At 41.5% G+C, this 20,029-nt stretch overlaps 1 protein-coding gene across 5 annotated transcripts in view; it reads right to left on the bottom strand.

Moving 5' to 3' along the window:
* Positions 1 to 652: 652 nt before the first annotated feature.
* The window catches only part of LOC6047387 (probable ubiquitin carboxyl-terminal hydrolase FAF), a 319,428-nt gene continuing 300,051 nt past the window's right edge, over positions 653 to 20,029 (bottom strand). For all 5 annotated transcript variants that reach the window (XM_038251497.1, XM_038251495.1, XM_038251494.1 and 2 more), the window contains 2 exons: positions 878 to 1,139; positions 653 to 822 (listed from right to left, as the gene is read on the bottom strand). In XM_038251497.1, coding sequence (XP_038107425.1) covers positions 951 to 1,139 — 189 coding nt within the window. In that variant the 3' untranslated portion in view covers positions 653 to 822; positions 878 to 950. The remainder of the gene's footprint in view (positions 823 to 877; positions 1,140 to 20,029) is intronic.

The following is a 20,029-nucleotide window of genomic DNA, read 5'->3' as shown; positions in this document are numbered from 1 at the left end:
CGCGATAACTCGTGATGTTTATAAGCAAATCCCTTATGTCTATATATCATTTTTTTGTAATTGTCTGCTCTACAACTTTGTAGAACATTGTTACACTCTTAAAAATAACCCTGCAAAGTTAGAAAAAACACGAAATTTTAAAATGAAAAATTTTGTTCTAAATGAAAAAATGACCCTTCTGGGTCAATGTAGATTCGAAAAGTACATTAAATTTCCCATAAAATGACATGTTCCAAAACTTTTACAGTCGAGTAACGGAAAATGGGAGAATTTTAAAAACTTTTTAGTGTATTTTTCGATGAAAACTACGTTTTTCGGAATTGTGAGTACGCCATCAAATCGGGCGTCTAATTTTACATAAAGTCCCTTTGACACCAAATTTCTATCTCATCACCGTGTCAAGCTGCAATTTTTCAAAAACACCTCTTTTTCGCATGTTCAAAAGGAAGTCGTACCGCCCTCCGTCACGAGATATCAAAAACGGACCTCGGATTCGTGATCAGGGACAAAAGTTACTCCTTAGGACAAAGTTTCACGCAAATCGAAGAGGGGTCAGGGCAACTGCTGTGTGAGTTGGCGGAGAATTACCCATATGCCTCATTAAAGTCATAAATAAGGATGGATACAGAAACAGACTAAAATCACAACGAACTTAATGTCCAATGATAATATTTATTGTTTATTATACACTATTTATCATAAACTATTGAGTGTAGAGTGGAACGAAGAAATGTTCTGTTTTTGCTTGCTAGGCTCGGTTCATGGCTTCTCGCTTGAATGATCTAAAGTTTCATGCTCAGCAGCTTTTATAACGATGGTATCCTATAAATGTAAAGGTTGTTGCATTTTTGTATAAGAAATACAATTAATATCTTACCACATCTTGACTAGTTGTCATGTATTTTTCGGAATTCGATTGATCAAAAATTTCTACAGTGTTAGGGTCCACTTTACACAAGTTTTTTCACGCTGGTAGTAGACGGACTAGAACATAAACTACCGTCTTTTTCCACGGCAATTGTTAGCTGTTTTGGTTTGGATTCATCTTTAGACGACTCGATGTTTTCATAACTTGATTGTACCTCCAGATGATTTTCAGCGCTCTTTTTCTTCTCTTGCTCAGTTTTGTCATGGATATCCTAAAATAAGAAATATGAATACAGTACTCGTTTGGTAACTCCGAACATAGCCTAGCTGCAGAATGCTGTTCCATAACTGGGTTGTCCGTTTGATAACAGTTTTGACGTTTGAATGCTTTTAAATTCAAATAGTGGAACTATAGAGCATTCTAGGTGCGTATGTATTGCGTGTACTTAGGCCGTCCCAAAAAAATAAAAGTTGTCAAATCTTCGGTGCTCACCCCTAGAATGATAGATTAGGATGTCAGGAACAATGTTTTCATACAACAAAAATTCCCAAAAATGGTTTACAACTCGCGCGCGGAGCTTGAATGATGAAAAGTGCATTTTTCGAGTATTTTTCAGAAATGCGAGCAACAGATTATCGTGTTAGCAGCAGCGCCGGGAAGATGGATTTTTGTGGCGTTCTTTTTGTGCTGTATTCGTGATCGTGTTCATGCCATGCATGCGTGAGGGGGCCATTTTTATTCATAACTTATTTTTATTTGGTCCTTTTAGGTGCTGTGACCAGGTTGGGACCGAGGATCGTTAAATAACTAATATATAACAAAAAAACAACAACAACTCCTTAAACTCCATACTTGGAGATCATGGCTTCCTCCTTCGTGGCTCCACCGTCTCGGGAGCCACTGCTTCCTGGCTTTTTCTGCGGGTCGAGGGCGATCCTTCGATTTTCCGTCCGGAACTGCGCCCGGCAGCGGAGGGAACTCCGCCGGCGTGAACGCCGGAACTGCTGGACTCTGCTTCTCCGCCTTCCTTGCCGGCGGTTTAGATTTCGACGCCTGCTGGCGCCTCTGGATGAAGTCCGCACGCTTGGGGCAGCTGCGGTCCGTGGCTTCGTGAGCTCCAGAGCAGTTGGCACACCGCTTCGACTCTGCTTTTTGGACTTTGCACTTGTCCGTCTTGTGGGGACCCCTACAGTTGTTGCACCTCCCCTTGAGGTGTCAGTTCCTGGATACATGACCCAGCTGCAAGCAGTTCCTTGCCTGGGTCACGTTCAGCCGCTTGTTCCGGTAGGCCCCCACCGGATGATAGTGCTTGCCACAACATTCATTGCAGAGAGCTTCTTCAGATTGGTGTATCCCTTGGGAAGACCACAATGTACGGAGTTTCGTCCACGGTGGACTTTTCCTTCCGCTTGATGACATGCACCTCCAGCGCGTCCAGCTTGAGATCCCTCTTCAGCAGGTACTTGACCTCATCCGGTTTCAGTTGATCAGGTAAACCACGAACAACGACCCGGTGAAATCGTTCGCTTCTTCGGCCGTGGGTGTAAATTCCACTTTCTTCCTCTGGAGAAGCTCCTGCAACTTGTCAAAATCTTTGACAGAGAAGCAGGCCACCTTGGTTCCATATCGGGTCAGTTTGTAAATAGGATCGAAACCAAATTTACAACTTTCCACTATCGCCACAAGCTTGTAAAAATCCGTGGTGTTCTTCACCACAAAAGGCGGTTGCTTTTGTTTACCTGCCGACTGGCCGAGTGGTGGAACCGCCGGGACGTCTCCTCCTCCTGCTGGGCTGGCATTGTTGTTGTTTTTTTTTCCACTAGCGGGCTGAACTTGTTGTTGTTGAGCAGATTCTGCTCCACTTTTTCTTCGACGATAGCTCCGGTGACCTCAAGGGACTTCTTTCGCTTCCGATTTCCAGGGATGAGTTGAAAATCATCCGTCTCGGAGGTCTCTTCCACCATCCGTAAAATAACTCGAGGCAAGCAACGTTGCCTTTAGCGCGCACGTCACAACACGTTTGAGGGGGGTCATTGTGCTAATGAATATTATTGCGCGTCAGTATCGTGTGAGCAGCAGCGCCGGGAAGATGGATTTTTGTGGCGTTCTTTTTGTGCTGTATTCGTGATATTTTTTTATATATATAGAAGAAGAAGATGTCTACATGTAAATTTATCTACTCACTATATGATTTATTTTAATGTTCATATTATTCCTTATCCTATTACTATCCTGTAACATACCATCTCCTCATACCATATATGATCAAATTGCTTAAATTAACGAAACTTTCTAAAACAGCATGGGAACCATCTGGAGCATTTATATTTTAAATTACTGTTTTTTTACAGCTTCCTGGAATCATCTTGATTGTGTTTATTATATTTATCATATTTATTATATTTATTTTATTTACTATATCTATATATATAAAAAATTTAAACGGTTTGTTCGAACGCGAAGCAATTCAACACGGAACGTCGGATCGAGGTGCTTTTTGTTGCGTTGGGTTCGTATAAGTCCAAGGAAGGTTCTTACGCCAAAAAGTGATAACTTTGGCCACTCTGGAACCGATTCCGGAAAATCTGAAGGTTGTATGGGAAAAGTTACGTAAAAACAAATTTTGATCACAGGAGGCTGAATGAGCAAACAAGCAAGAAACGTCAGGAAACTTACAAAGGGCAGGACGAAGTTTGCCGGGAAGAGCTTGTTATATATTATATACATATATATATATATATATATATATATATATATATATATATATATATTACAAAACTATATGCTTATTAGATAACACACTACAGACTCACATTTACACTTACAAACATTCAAATCATTAAATACATTACACATCCAATCATTTTCATCGGCCCGATGAAATTACCCCCCATTCCAAACCTCCCAAAAATATTCCGGTAGATCGTTGATGTCAAACACTGCTCCAGCCAATTGTACGCAGATGATGTCCAGCTCTACATCCGTGGTGTTGGTCCATGCGCGCGTGATTTGATCAGAATGGCTAATCAGGACCTCCAGAATGTTGCCGATTGGTCGACCCGAAATCGTTTGCTCATGAATCCCGCTAAAAGCAAGGCCCTCTTTATTCAAAGTGCGAACCGCAGAGGTGACTCTGTTCCCGACCTGCGCATCGAAATGAATGGTGAGCAAATTCAGTGGACGGAACGTGCAAGCAACCTTGGATTCATCTTCCAGAGCGACCTGCAGTGGGACGGACTTGTGTCACAGCAATGTGGCAAAATCTACGCCGACCTTCGCACACTCTACAGCTGCATACCGACTGCACCCGTGGCTACAAAACTGAAGCTGTTCAAAGCCCTTGTCCTGCCTCACTTTCTGTTCGCCGACGTTTTCTTTGTCCGTCTTTCCTCTAACCTGTTCAATCGACTACGTGTGGCCTTCAACTGCTGCGTACGTTACGTTTACGGGTTGCGGAGGCGTGACCACGTGAGCCACCTGAGCAATTCTCTGAGATTTCGGTCATTCGATTTTTTTGTATTTTTAATCCGGCTTAAACTTTGTTGGTGCCTTCGGTATGCCAAAGAAGCCATTTTGCATCATTAGTTTGTCCATATAATTTTCCATACAAATTTGGCAGCTGTCCATACAAAATGATATTTGAAAATACAAAAATCGGTATCTTTTGCAGGAATTTTTTGATCGATTTGGTGTCTTCGGCAAAGTTGTAGGTATGGATATGGACTACACTGAAAAAAAAATGATACATGGTAAAAAAATGGTGATTTTTATTTAACTTTTTGTCACTAAAACTTGATTTGCAAAAAAACACTATTTTATTATTATTTTTGATGTGTTTTAGAGGACATCAAATGCCAACTTTTCAGAAATTTAAAGAATGGGCAAAAATGGAAATGATTTTTGAATCAATACAGTTTTTTCAAAAATCGAAACATTGGTCGCAAAATTTTTCAACTTCATTTTTCGATGTAAAATCGAATTTGCAATCAAAAAGTACTTTAGTGAATTTTGATAAAGAGCACCGTTTTCAAGTTATAACCATTTTGGTAACTTTATTGAAAATAGTCGCAGTTTTTCATTTTTTAAATTATTCCCCATATTTGCCCACCTTTGAAAAAATAATTTTGAAAAGCTGAAAAATTCTCTATATTTTGCTTTATTGAACTTTGTTGATACGACCCATAGTTGCTGAGATATTGCCATGTGAAGGTTAAAAACAGGAAAATTGATGTTTTCTAAGTCTCACTCAAACAACCCACCATTTTCTAATGTCGATATATCAGCAACTATAAATCCGATTTACAATGTTAAAACATGAAACATTCGTGAAATTTTCCGATCAATTTTCGATCAAAAATTTTAAATCAAGCGTAATATTGAATGTTTGGCCCGTTTAAAATATTAGTCTTGATTTTAAATTTTGAAAATATTTTTTCGAAAAGATCGGAAAATTTCACGAATGTTTTATGTTTTAATATTGTAAATCGGATTTATAGTTGCTGAGATATCGACATTAGAAAATGGTGGGTTGTTTGGGTGAGACTTAGAAAATCAATTTTCCTGTTTTTTCACCTAACAATCGCAACCATCTCATATCAACAATGGTCGTATCAACAAAGTTCAAAAAAGCAAAGAGAATTTTCTCGGAATTTTCTCAGCTTTTCAGACAAATTTTTCAAAGGTGGGCAAACATGAGCACTAATTTAAAAAATGAAAAACTGCGACTATTTTATTTTCGTTTTGGTTTTATTTTGTTGAATTTATAAAATATTTACATTATTGATTCACGTTTCAGTGATCATGGCAAATTCAAGTCCACTAATATCGATTCTACCTTCTGCATTATTAATGAAACTAATGTAGGTCACAAATAATTTAAGAATCTTGTTTCTAATCACTGGTCCGATGTCAGCGCTGGTCGCAAAAGTTCTTCGAAGGTTAATCGTCGCCATCCATTGAGAACCGCGGCAACTTTCTGCTGTAGAAGCTGCCACGCTGCACGAACACGATTACATTCGCTAAACTTGTGTTGAAGAGTCTCCACTGGCGAATTGCAATGTGTTCAGTATCCTCCGTCTACTCGCTGCATCACATGTAGTAGACGTCGGTGCTCGGTCTTCCCATTTACGCTTCGCTGAGAGGAAGAGAGCCGTTTCGAGGCGATGTTTCTCCAGATTCTCTGACAGTCAGCTGTCGGGGTGTTCCGCTCAACCCTTGGTCGATCGGTCAACTCCAGATAATGTTGGTGGATGAGGTCAGAAGAGGGACGATCTTGAAGTTGAGCAGGTAACCGTGGGAGGTTCTAGAGCAGCGATTTGAGGCTTGAGCAGTCAGGCACAACGGGACGTGGTTACGTTGGGTTTTCTGGGAACACGATCGATTTGTAGAACGGCATGCAGTCAATCGTTGAGATGACGATTGATGAGCAGCGCCTTACATTTCATCGCCGGCAGTTGTAGTTTTAATCCCCTTTTTTTTGATGTGTCGTGCGAGCTGTTGAATTGGGATGCGAGCTGGTAGCCGTCTCCAGTGAAAGCTTGATTTGGACCATTTGTCGGACGCAATTAGCAAAAATCACTCCCAGAATTTTAACCGTGTCTACAGTTTGCAACCATGGAACATGTAGGGGGTTCCCATTGATAAAGCCAACGTCTATAGAGATGGTTTTTCTGGTGTTGAGTATCGCACCGGACACAGTGCGAAAGCGATCGAAAGTTTCTCTCATCATCTCTATTTTGTGTGTGGAGGTGGCGATAACACTGACATCGTCGGCGTACGCGACTACGAGATCGTCCCCAGCGACCTGTTGCAATCGGCTCAGCAGTGGGTGAAGATAAAGTACAAACAGGTGCATGGACAAGGGTCCCCTTGCCGACGGAGCGCTGGATGGGGAAGGCTGCCGCGAGATTTCCGTTGACGAGCAAGCGAGATGACGATAGATCGCCGATTCGCTTCAGCAGGTCCACCAAGTTCGTGTTGAACCCTAGAGACCGCATCGTGGAGAACAGGAAACTTCTCGATACGAGATCAAACGCCAAGGCAAGATCAAAGCTGATAAGTTTAGCTCTCTTTTTGTGTTGTTTCAGCTGTACGATCCGGTCTTTCAGAGAAAGAGTGGCCTGAAAGATGTTGCGGAGCATTTTTGGCCGTCGCTTAGAATGTTGTGGGCCCTCATCACGTTCTCCAGCCTCCCCTTGAGGATGCGGGAGAGAGTTTTATAGTCGAAGTTTAGCAGCGAGATTGGCCGGTATGAGCGAGCGGACTCGTCGGTGTTTTTCTTCTTCACCAACACAATTATACCATCGACGAACTCTGGGGGAAAGTTCGAAGATAGAGCTTCGTTGAGGACCAGGTTGAGTTCTCTGTGGATGATATCGAAGGCCCGAAGATAGAATTCCTTCGGCAGACCATCGGGACCAGGACTTTTTTTTACGCACTTGCTTTGATCGCCGAATATATTTCGGCTGTTGTTATCTCGCTCATACAGGCCTCGCTCGCTTCGTCTCCAGCGGGAATCACATGGTTACATTCGAAGCGATCCTCTGCATCCACCGCCTCTTCTGCTACCGCGTAAAGCTCCCTGAAGTGGTTGACCATGTGCTCTTCGATTTCTCTGCTACCGTCGATGTGTTCTCCACGGTCGTTGAGTACACGGGTTATTGTTGTATTTTTTCTTCTTCTTTCTCCCAGCTGGAAGGTTGACAGTGGTTCACCGGCGACGTGTGTTGCGTTGATGTGTACAAACATGTGCGTGAACTCTCGTTGCATAGTCAGCATTTGTGCTTTGATGCGGTTGATCCTGGACAGCATACGGGGGTTTTGGTAATAGCCATCGTATGCTACCCGGAGCTCAGCATAGAGTCGTTGGTGTTTACGCTGATAGTCATCATAAATGATTTTTGACTTCCAGCAGAAAAACTTTTAAGTTTCGGCTTAGCGAGAGCCACCACATCATCCAGCTCGGGAAATTTCGCCGTTGACGGGTCCAAAACTGCCAGCTGAGCTGCACCTCTTCAAGGTGTTCTCTAGAGAGAAGATGGGGACGAAGAGACCAAAACCCACGGCCAGGTGCTCTACCGAGAATGGGAAGGCAAAGTCTGGCTGTCACCGCCTTGTGGTTCGTGAAGGAGCATGCGTGAGCGACGATAGTCCTTAGGCCTTCATTCAGTCCAGGGCTGACGTGGAGCCGAGACCGCCACCACCGGGCTTCAGCCAGGAGCCAAGACCAACCCAAGAACCAGCAGTTGAGGAAAATGGTAATGATCTTTACACCTCAACCGAACTCCTCAATATTTTCCAACAGATGTCCGCTGCACTGCGTGGATGCAAAACCAAGACCCAGCAGATTGAAGTGCTGACCTCGTTCGTCATCCAGTATGGATCGTAGGTCCCTCAAGCTGCTGAATTGGAACGCTTGCTCCATTAGGAGGAAGAATTTAGAGCTGGTGGATTTTCTTCGCGAGAAGGAGATCGACGTAGCTGCCATCACGGAAACTCATCTGAAGCCCGGTGAAAAAGTTTATCTGCAAAACTACAAGATCGCGACGCAGCTCGACAGGACCACTTGTGGAGGAGGTGTGCTTGTCGCTGTTCATCGTGATCTCAAGCCACGCCGGCTGCCACACTTCAAGCTGGACATCATCGAGGCCGTTGGGGTGGAAATTCCCACTTCCGTTGGCCCAGTACTCTTCATTGCTGCATACTGCCCACGTCAGGTGAATGCCAGAGATGGTTCAGCAGCAAAACTGAAGAGAGATATCCAGAAGCTGACACGGCGGAGCGCAAAGTACATCATCGCTGGTGACCTCAACGCGAAGCATGAAATTTGGGGCAACAGCAGGAGGAATCGGAACGGAGTGATTCTGCACAACGATCTGCAAAACGGATACTACAACGTTGTGAGTCCGGATCGTCCAACGAGGGTGGCTCGGTCTGGGAATCACTCAATCATCGACTTCTTCATCACCAATATGGCTGAGAACGTGGCTCATCCTGAGGTGTTTGAAGAGTTGAGTTCTGATCACTATCCGGTGGTTGTGGAGGTTGGAGCTTCCGTTACTCCACAGCGGCAACCAACCCGGAAAGATTACCACAACGTTGACTGGCAGCAGTTTCAGCAAGTGGTAGACAGCAACATCGACTATGATCAACACCCGGAAACTTCTGCTGATATTGATCGTTCGCTGGAGGTGATCCAGCAGGCTATCAACCAAGCAGAGGCTGTCAACGTTCGGGAGGTTCCTGTTAATTTTAAGGTAACTGATATTGACGTAGATACTAAACACTTGATTAGACTTAGGAATGTTTATAGGAGACAATATCAACGGACTGGGGACTATGACAAAAAGATTTCAGTGAACAATTTGAACAAAATCATACAAGACCGACTTGACAATATCAGAAATCAAGAATTTTCAAAACATGTAAGCCAGCTTGGGAATTATTCAAAACCATTTTGGAAACTTTCAAAAGTTCTTAAAAACAAACCAAAGCCTATTCCTCCTCTTATTGTTGAGGATTCTCCTTTGATTACATCCGAGGAAAAGGCAAATGCACTTGGGCTTCATTTTGTTAGTTCTCATAATCTTGGCGCTTCTATGACCAGTCGTAAAGAAACATCAGTTGCCAATAGTATTTCAACAATTAATAACTCTACCTTTGAATTTCCTGCAGATTCCCATGTTTCTGGTGAGGAAGTCAAAGTTGCAGTAAAACAAATGAAAAATATGAAAGCTCCTGGCTTTGATAACATTTTTAATCTAGTGTTGAAAAAACAGAGTGATCAGTTCTTTCAACATCTAGCCAATATTTTCAATAAATGTTTGCAACTTGGTTACTTCCCCACCAATTGGAAACTGGGCAAAGTCATACCAATTTTGAAGCCTCAAAAAGATCCAACATCGCCAACAAGTTATCGTCCCATAAGTCTTTTGAGTAGTCTGTCCAAACTCTTTGAGAAGGTCATCTATTCAAGGCTTTTGGATTTTACCAACGATAATAATATAATTTTGAATGAGCAGTTTGGCTTCCGAAAGGGGCATAATACTGCTCATCAGCTTACGAGTAACTAAAATCATCAAGCAGAACAAGCTTGAGTCTAAATCAACTGCTATGGCTTTGTTGGATGTTGAGAAGGCTTTTGACAATGTTTGGCATGATGGTTTGATACATAAACTGTATTTGTACGGTTTTCCAATGTATCTTATCAAAATTATCCAGCACTATCTTTCGGAGAGATCGTTCAGGGTTTTTCTGAATGGGATTGCTTCTGGATTATTCAACATTGATGCTGGGGTTCCCCAAGGAAGTATTCTTGGCCCACTTCTGTACAATATTTTTACATCTGATTTGCCTACTCTTCCTGGTAATGGTGTGTTGTCACTTTTTGCTGATGACACTGCCGTTATTTATAAGGGTAAAATAACCAGATATTTAGTTGGTCGTCTTCAGAAGGGTCTTGACGTTCTTTCCGAATACTTTGGCGACTGGAAAATTCGCATAAATGCAGCCAAAACTCAAACCATCATTTTCCACTTTCCAAATCGGCCCGATTTGTCCCAAAGGATGATGTTTTGATTAAAATGAATGATGTTTCAATACCCTGGTCAAAGGAAGTTGTCTATTTAGGTCTCATACTTGACTCGAAACTTTTGTTTCGACAGCATGTAGACAAAATATTGAACAAGTGCAGCATTCTCATCAGGTGTTTGTATCCTTTAATTAACAGAAAATCAAAGCTATCTTTGAAAAATAAGCTAGCAGTTTACAAACAAATAATTTACCCCGTTATTGAGTATGCAGTACCTGTTTGGGAGTGTTGCGCTAGAACTCATAAATTGAAGCTCCAGCGTGTCCAAAACAAGGTACTAAAAATGGTTTTGAATGTTCCTGGCTGGACAAGATCAAGTGAGGTTCATGAATTAGCAGAAGTAAAAATGTTGGATCAGAAGATTCAAGAAAAATGTTTGAAATTCAGGGAAAAATGTGCTATATCTGAATACCCCTTGATTCAAGGATTGGTTTAGTTTATGGTAAGATTAAGTTAGTTTTAAGTTAGGTTATGTTTTCTTAAATTTTTTTTTCCTCGTTGTACCTAGTGTTACAAAAATGATAAATCATATACTTTTAAAGTTAAGAAAATGAACAGTGTTTAAATCACGAAAAGCAAACTAAAGCTGAAGAGCCACAGCTGACCACTTATTATGTAAACCAAATGTAATTATTATAAGAAGGATTCAATAAAGTATATTTAATTCAAAAAAAAAAATTCCAGGGCTGACGTAGATACGGTCAAGTCTAGACTGAGAGTTGTGGGTAATATAGGTAGGGCCAGGGGAGGTCGGGTGAAGCTTGACCCAAACATCTTGCAGCTGTAGTTGTTGTATGCTGGTGTGGAGAGAGGGACTGTAGTTGTTACCAGTTGCATCACATTGTCTTACCACACAGTTAAAATCTCCTGATACTATCACGTGCTCGGTTTGATGTCGCAGATAGTACGCAAGAGTGTTGTTGAAAAAACGCTCTCGTTAGGCTCGCAGAGCGGTTCCGGACGGAGCGTAGATGCAGCACAATGTGGTATTGTGGACACGAACGGTTATTAGCCGTCCGTCAAGGCTTTTTTCGATGTGTGAGAAAACGATGTGGTCCTTGAGTGCGATCGCTGTTCCTCTTCTCGCGTGATTCACATTGCAGACAAGGTTGTAGTTTTCTACTTCTTGCAAGAAGATGATGTCGAGTTCCATTGTTCTTGCAAAAGATCGCAGTGCGTTGATTTTGGTAGTGTTAGTGATGGTGTTTATATTGATAGTAGCGATGCTATAGCTGTGTTGAGCCATTTTACAACGCATCATCTCCCGTCGTCAGCGTCAGCGTAGGTTTTTGAACAAGAAGCTTCTTGTTTTCGACGCAGCTTATGCCGTTGTGAGCATAATCCTGGCAATGCTTACATGTCTGCTTCTGGCCATAGTATGACAAAGCAGTAAGTTCTCCGTCGATTACCACATACGATGGAATATTCTGTTTGACCTTAATTTTGGCCACCCAGATTCCGGATGGAAAACCATCGTACGCGATTTTTCTCCCACATCAGCTCGCAAAGTTCGTAAACTTCACTGTATGCCGAGAGGAAGTCCACGATCGCTTGCGCCTGGATGTCTTCAGGAAGGTCGTGGAGTTTTACTTCCACAGCTCCGTCTTCCATCACGATACGTAACTTGTAGATTTTGTCTTCCACTTCGATTTCGTGTTTGTTGTCGTTTTCTTCCACAACTCGTTGTGCGATCGCAAGATCGGTAGTTTTCAAAAGCACAACCATGTGTACGGCTGCACTGAATGCGTTCCACCTCCTCGCGTTTCAGACCGATGACCGTCGCGATGAATTCGTGCACTTCTTCGAAACTAGGTTTTTCGGTATCATCGAATAGTCGATCCGAAAAGTATTAATCCGACGGGCCATCCCGGACCGGCGTGTCCGCGATTAGCGGTTGCTTATTGAAGGACAAACTGAGGAAAAATACTTGATCAGCCCTTTTCAACAAGCACGTTTGCTCATCTCAACAGATGAGCGGTAACTAAACATGTGCACTAATTTAAAAAAATGAAAAACTGCGGCTATTTTCAAAAAAGTTACCTAAAAATGGTTATAACTTGAAAACGGTGCTCTTTATCAAAAATTCACTAAAGTACTTTTTGATTGCAAATTCGATTTTACATCTAAAAATGAAGTTGAAAAATTTTTGCGACCAATATTTCGATTTTTTGAAAAAAAACTGTATTGATTCAAAAAATCATTATTCCGTCAAAAATTTTTTGCCCATTCTGGAAATTTCTGAAAAGTTGGCATTTGATGTCCTCTAAAACTTATCAAAAAATAAAAAAAAATGAAAATAGTGTTTTATTGCAAATCAAATTTTAGTGACAAAAGTTAAATTAAAAATCACCAATTTTTTTCCCGTGCATCATTTTTTCAGTGTAGTCCATATCCATACCTACAACTTTGCCGAAGACACCAAAACGATCAAAAAATTCCTTCAAAATATACAGACTATTGAATTTTTACATCTCGTTTTTGTATGGACAGCTGCCAAATTTGTATGGAAAATTATATGGACAAACTAATGATGCAAAATGACTTCTTTGGGCATACCAAAGGCACCAAAAAAGTTTCAGCCGGATTAAATAATACAAAAATAAAAATTAAAGAAAATAGACCGATTCCGTAGAGAACTGCTCACCTACAAAAGAACCTCGTTGGATGTCCGATGCAAAACCTTTTTGCGTACCGATCTGGTCTGTTCTTGAGAAACCTGATGTCGACCCAGCGCTCTACCAGAAACTCATCCATGCAAGAAGCCGACGTCTACGCAACTTGGTCGTCCCAGCAAACCGTACAGCTGGATATGCCTGCACTATGTTCGTCAGAGGGGTTGTGTACAGGAACTCACTCCCTCCCGCAGTCACTAACAGCTTATCTGAGGCAACCTTCAAGAGAGACTGCAAAGAACACTGGAATGAAGTGTAACCACTGTCGCGCCCGGAGGTCCAGGGCCCCCTAACCACAAGTCAAAGGAAGAGTGGAATAGGGACAACCCTCCGGCTCCTCCGGGGCGCCTGGTAAACACGACACGCAAGCCGACGAGATGCCAACCGACGCAAAACCAACTAACGAAACGCCAACCGACGAAACGCGAACCGACGAAACGCCAACCGGAGAATCCACCGAGGCTCAGGAGACCAGGGCCCCCTAACCACAAGTCAAAGAAAGAGTGGTATAGGGACAACCCCAGGCTCCTGTGGCCCCAGGAAGAGGTCGTACAAGGGCATACCCTATCCCCTCGGACAGAACCTTGGACTTTACCTCACGACAGGCCCGTAGCCAGGGGGCTTCGGGCTGCAGCCCCCGAAATTTTTCCAATTTTTTAAAATTGAACTACCTTAAAAAAATCTTAAATCAATGATTGTGTGTTCTCTTCCCAGAAATAATTTGTAAGATAGAGAATCAAGAATTGATTGATCAAACTAAGTAATTTGCCTGTCCATTGCCGGGCTCAGTTTTTGTAGATTATGGATCCAAAATTTGGATATTTAAAAATTGAGCTGCAGATTTGAACATTGTTCCATTCAGTAACATCTCATTTATCTTGTAGTTTTAGCATTACATTGGTTAGGATGGTCCAAATCTGGGCTTACTTGGGGCTATCCTGAAATCAAAGATTTACGCATCACTAGCCTAAGTTCCAAAATTTGAGCTTTTTCTGACCACTGACCACCAAGTTTGGGCAAAATCGTCAAATTGTATGGAGAAAAGCAACTGTTTCAGTTTTGACCAATGGAAGGCGCAATAACTATCCAGTTCTTATCAATTTTCAGAACTAATATCTTCTTTAAATTTGGAAAAACTTTCCCGAAGACACCTTATTTTTGGGTTTTTGCTAAAAAGTTATTAACCATCGAAAATAGCAATTTCCGAGCGGACTGCTCTAAGGGCTACATAGAAATAATTACCGTCATCTGGGGCGAATCGGACTACAGTCTGAATAGGGACAGCAAAAATCCTTAGATCTTGTTGTCTTATTTTTGATTGTAGAGTATGACCCCTGAAGAACCATAAAATAATTTAGAATTTTTGGATTCAATGTGGCGGTCAAAATGGAGGTCAAGAAATATTTCTGGTGTTTTTTAAAGGTCTAATAAACCAAATTTCTAGTTTTTGCTTTTGGGTGCTTTTGAAACCGTCAGGGGTATTAAAAACACCCAAAAGCAAAAACTTGGTGTATTGGACCATTAAAAAAACAGATGCCGAATTTGATGTCAAAAACAAGCAAATAAAACATGCCGATTTCATTTGTTCCTGATTCGGTTATCCGAAGTCCTTCGAACTTTGGATAATCGAAACTTTGGATAATCGAGGCTTCGGCTAGTCGAATTTGGATTGTAAAATTAATAGCCCTCCTTTATTTGCATTAAAACCTTTAAACTGTTAATACATGTTTTTCTCTACATTTTCAAAATTTATCATAATTTCTCAAAAATATTTAGATTTTGTTTTCAAAAACGAAAGCATTTAATATGAAAAACATTTGAGTGAATTATGACTATTATCAGAAATACAATTCTAATTTTATCGTTTTGGTTTTGAGAATATAGTTAGTTACATATCTAAGACCTTAGAGAAAAATGCTTGAGAAATATCTGTGTGTATTTTTTTTATTACTTTTTCGTAAACCTTTTTCCCGAAACCACTCGTCCAAAATGCTTTCTTTTGGTCACATTTTTTAGTTTCCACCGTGGCCAATCTCCAATTTTTATTTAATATATCAAAAATCGGAAGATCAACTAAGTGAATACTTATTGTCAACTAATTTTCACTTTGTGCATGAGCTTGCGATTTTTAAAGGAAGAAATAAAATGATAAAAATTCAAAACGTTAAAAAAATTAAGCTTGGATTCAACAACTCTGAAATTAAATTAATTAAACATCACTTTCAAATTATATAATTTCTGATCAATAATTCATTTTTAAACTATTTAATTTATATTTCTTGGATTTTACAGATTAGAATTTGCATTTTGAAAAGTTTAAAATTTCTTTATTATTTTTTTATAATTTCTTATTTCTGAATATCAATTGTAAATATTTTCCAAAGTTTATGTTGCCACCTTTTCAAAATGGACCAAAAAACAGAGAGCAAATACAATATTTAAAAAAAATAGCTTCACAATTTTAATGGAAATAACTTATTTCGATTAAGTCTTTTTAGGACCAGCGACCAGGTCGGTCCGGAAAACAAATTTGAAATGTTTTTCCTGCTTTGATAATCATATACGACATGTTTGGGCTCGTTTAAAAATATTTAGAATTTTTGTAACATGTCGCGGAACCGCGGAAAGTTTTCTCACGAAAAAGGATTTCGCCATCAGCTAGATATTTTGAAAACTAATGATGCAAAACAACTGTACTGATTTAAAGTGTGTTTTGAACACTTAAAATAATAAAACCATAGCTTGTAGTTTTGATTTGTAACCCTCTCAACTTTGGTCAGAGTTTAGTGACATAAACTTCAGAATAATATTCGCAACGGCTAATTGAAGATTTAAAAATTTTACACTTTCAAATTTCTAAATTTTCATAATTTTTGATTTAATTTTTTTTTTGTATAAGACAAAGAAATGCCACGCAAAGTATCCGCCGACCTTACAAGTCGCATTATCAACGCCAGTCCGCAGTTTGTGTGCGCGTCGCCGCTTTTTTTTAAATGTGCACCGTAGACAAAAACAGTGTGGTTCTGGATTTTGTCAACTCAAACCCAACCAAGCCCGAAACTTGTAAAAAATTCCTCGCAGACCTTCAAGTAAACCATGAAAACTTGCGAGCATTGCAATTATGCAATAGAAGAAGAATAGCCGTGTTGCAGTTCGCCGACTCAGCAGTGGCCTCGTCCATCATCGACAAACCTCTGGTATATCAGGGTTGCAAAATCCCGATTTACCTGGACAACAACGCTACGGAAGTTCGTGTGCTTGACCTACCTCTAGGCATAAGCAATGACGACGTAGTAAAAGTGATGAGTAAATACGGCGAAATTTTGACCACCGCCAACGACCGCTGGATTAACTTCTTCCCAGGAATCCCAAATGGAGTTCGGACCCTGCGGATGTTGCTGAAACAGCCAATGCCGAAATCAATCACTGTAAACAATGCTGCTGCAACAGTGACGATTATAGGCAAAAAATCGCTTTGCAAACTCAAAGCAAAGAACAAAAAATGTGCGGATTCATCTAAAAAGGTGAACCAAAAAAGCAGTACACCACCGATTGAACCTGAGCCAAGTAGCAGCAGCAGCAGTAAAAGCAACAACAATAAATCAGACCAACATCCAAAGCAAACAAGTCAAATTGACGAAGAAGACAACGATGGATTCGAGACCGTGCTTTCTAAGCACACTCGCAAAACCGGAAACGCCTTCAAGCATATTTGGACGCGGATGACGAATTGACGACAAAACGAAGAGAGATGGCTGAAGAAGAAACAACAGATGACGAAGACGAAGATGTCATAAAAGCAAAATATTATAGGAATAAGTGTTATGAGATAACTGTTAAATCCCTGGAGGAAGAGGACGAAGATAAAATTGAAGAACTTGATAATTTAAGATCAAAATTTTCCGCTAAATATTTGCAACATAGACAAAAATCGTTAGAAAAAAGGCATGGTAAAAATTATTGCAATATAGCCAGACTTAAAACTCTGTAACCTTTCCTCTTCCACTATCCACCTTAAAGAGATGAATGCACAATGGTGTAAAGTCTCTATAATAAAACAAAAAAAAAAAAATGCCAGAAATCAAAAATAAAAATAATAAAAACATAAAAATTTAAGATAACAATTCAACAGAATAATACCAAAAAATCTGAAATTCCAAAATTAAAAAATCTAAAACTGAAAAATTAATAAAATAATTGATACTTAAGAAATCCTAAACTAAAAAAATATCATTTTAAAATTAAGTTATTCAAAATCCAATAAATTATGTTTTTCAATCTTAATTTTTGGATGCTTTAAATATTTTTATGTTTGAATTCTAGTATTCCTAAATTTATTTATATTTACCAGAAAATTAAGTGATTTTTGTAATGGCTTTTTTCCCTTATTTCAGCATTTTAAGATTCAGCGTTTTGATAGTCAGCTTCATGAGGCAATTCTTCAATATTATTTAAGCGAATACATTATTTTCAAACGTTATTTTCAGTCGCATCCAAATAAACAAATCAAAATCTCATCAACACATATTGCTCCCGAAGAAATATCAAACGACGCTTTTTGTTTCTGTTCCTTTTCAGCTGCGTACCGCTTAAGAGAAGTCTTTTCGTAAACCTTTTCTTGACCGTTCCTTGAGATTTTTTTGTATGGAGTTTTAAGAGTCTCCGTACTACAGGACATTTTTTAAAATTTTCGTTTGAAAGTAAAATATAGTTTGTTCGCGCGTGTGGTCGGTTCGGGGATTTCGGACCCAGAAAAACACCGTTTTTGCACAATTAAAAACACTTTATTACGCGAACAGAAATTACACAATTTATTCTAACGTGCAACGGTCGGGTGTAGTCAACGGTTTATTTAAGACTATACTCTAAATGGGACAGTACATGAGAAGCGAGCCGGGAGAGATCTAAAGAGCGAGGATCACCTCTGCTCACTCTGCTCACTTCAGGGACAGACAGGGACGGAATAACATTTATTTGTGGATCACATTTAGGCTAGTAGAATTGGGAAATTGATCTCTCGCGCGATCATACCGGCCGCCTTGGAATCACTCGGATTCAAACATTCTTCTCGTCTGTTTTGATTCTTATCTTCGTCTCTTATATACTACTTCTACTGTTCTGCTGTTACCCTAGGTCAAGATTGGTCATTGTTTTCCTTATGTACTACGATCGCGGCTGCGGCCGTCGATCGAACACGGACAATAGATATTGTTCTTCTGCTGGGCTGTAAACATCGTGCATTTCGCTGCAGTCGAAAATGCACCGATTTTTCGTCGAAATCTGCTGTTCTCTGGACCGGACTGGACATCGGACGATCAACCTGGATGCCGCGCTGCTGCTGGAACACTTCTGGGGTTGATTGGTGTCGTGATGCTCTGCAAATCGTTGATTTTGGTTCTTTCAGGTGCTGTTTCATGATGGCGTCGATCGACAGCAGGTCGACCTTGAACTTGAGCTGGAACTGGGATGTGCTGCTACCAACTGCGGGTGTTGATTTGAAACGCTGCTATGCTCGATCGGTTGATCTTCTGTTTGTTGCGGGGTGGATACTTCGATGCGCTGCGGTTGTTGTTCGTCGGCGTGCCGCCGACGTCGGTTGTCGGTTCGTCTGTCTGCTTGCTTGCTGATCTGCTGAACGCAAAGCCACCGTGCGTGAGTGGCGCCGTGCGTGATCTGCTGCTCTGGTGCCTGATGCTATCGGTGACGCCGACGTCGGCGTCGATGCGATGCGAGACTCCCTAATCAGATGAGAGGGTGCTTTTTAATCGGAAAAATTATATTCTAAAACGACTTGCCTGAACTGGGGGAGACCTCCGTGGCCTCCCCCGACGCCTCCTGGCGTCGCTGTTGACCCTCAGCGGTTACCGACACGATGGTTCTCCGGGTGTACAGATGCTGCGATGACGGGGGGTTGGCTCCATCGGGCTGCGATTGGAAACGAGCTGGCCAAGCTCGCTGCTGGTCGTCGCAGATGGGACCGGGAGGACGTCTCCTCCGCTGCTGTCATCGTGTGCGTGTGTGTACCTCGAAGAGTTCCAAACGTGGAATGGATTTAGCTGGGTTCAGAATTGGGAGCAGTCTTTGCGACTGAAATGGCGCTGAGCTCCGCTGTTTTCCGTAACCGTAATTATGCTGGGCCTTTGCCAGCTAGATCGCAAGCAAACATCTTCATGCAAACCACCACCGAAACAAAACAGGTTACCTCAGAGCATTTCGAAAGTTCCGATCTTTTGAACGGCCTCCGAGTGCAGAACGACCCGCAGGTCTGGGCGCAGACAGGGTGGCGACTCTGGAGGAAAAAGATTCGGTGAACTTTTGAAATTCAAAACAACACATAACTTAACTGGTGTGCGGAGGCCTTTCGACCTCCGCCGTTGGAGGAGTCCTAGTTCTCCCCTTGCGCGGTAGAAAGGTTGTCACGGATCGGCAGAATGCAGATCTTAGAGATCGCACGCAGATAGCTACCGTCCTTTGTGCGCACCGTGACGACACGGATATTGCCGTCAGCTCCCGGGTGGATATCGGAAACGCGTCCGAGCTGCCACTTCAACGGCGGGAGGTTCTCGTCCTTCAGCAGGACCATGGTTCCGACAGCAACGTTGTCCTTTTGCTTTGTCCACTTCGTGCGGTTGTGCAGGTCCGACAGGTAGAGGTTGGACCACTTCTTCCAGAGCTGCTGCGTGTACCGCTGGACGGTTTGCCAGGCCGACAGTCTGTTCTCGGGAATGTGGTCGAGGTTTGGTTCTGGAATCGCAGTGAGTGGACGCTGGATCAGGAAGTGTCCTGGGGTGAGCGCTTCGAAGTCTGCGGGGTCGTTGCTGAGCGGCGTGAGCGGTCGCGAGTTGAGGATCGCTTCGATCTGAACCAGCACAGTCTGGAACTCGTCGTACAGCAGGGTGT

This window comes from Culex quinquefasciatus, chromosome 2, assembly GCF_015732765.1.
Source record: "Culex quinquefasciatus strain JHB chromosome 2, VPISU_Cqui_1.0_pri_paternal, whole genome shotgun sequence".
Taxonomy (NCBI): domain Eukaryota; kingdom Metazoa; phylum Arthropoda; class Insecta; order Diptera; family Culicidae; genus Culex; species Culex quinquefasciatus.
Note: the sequence above shows the minus strand (reverse complement) of the source record. Positions and strands in the feature narration are given on the sequence as shown.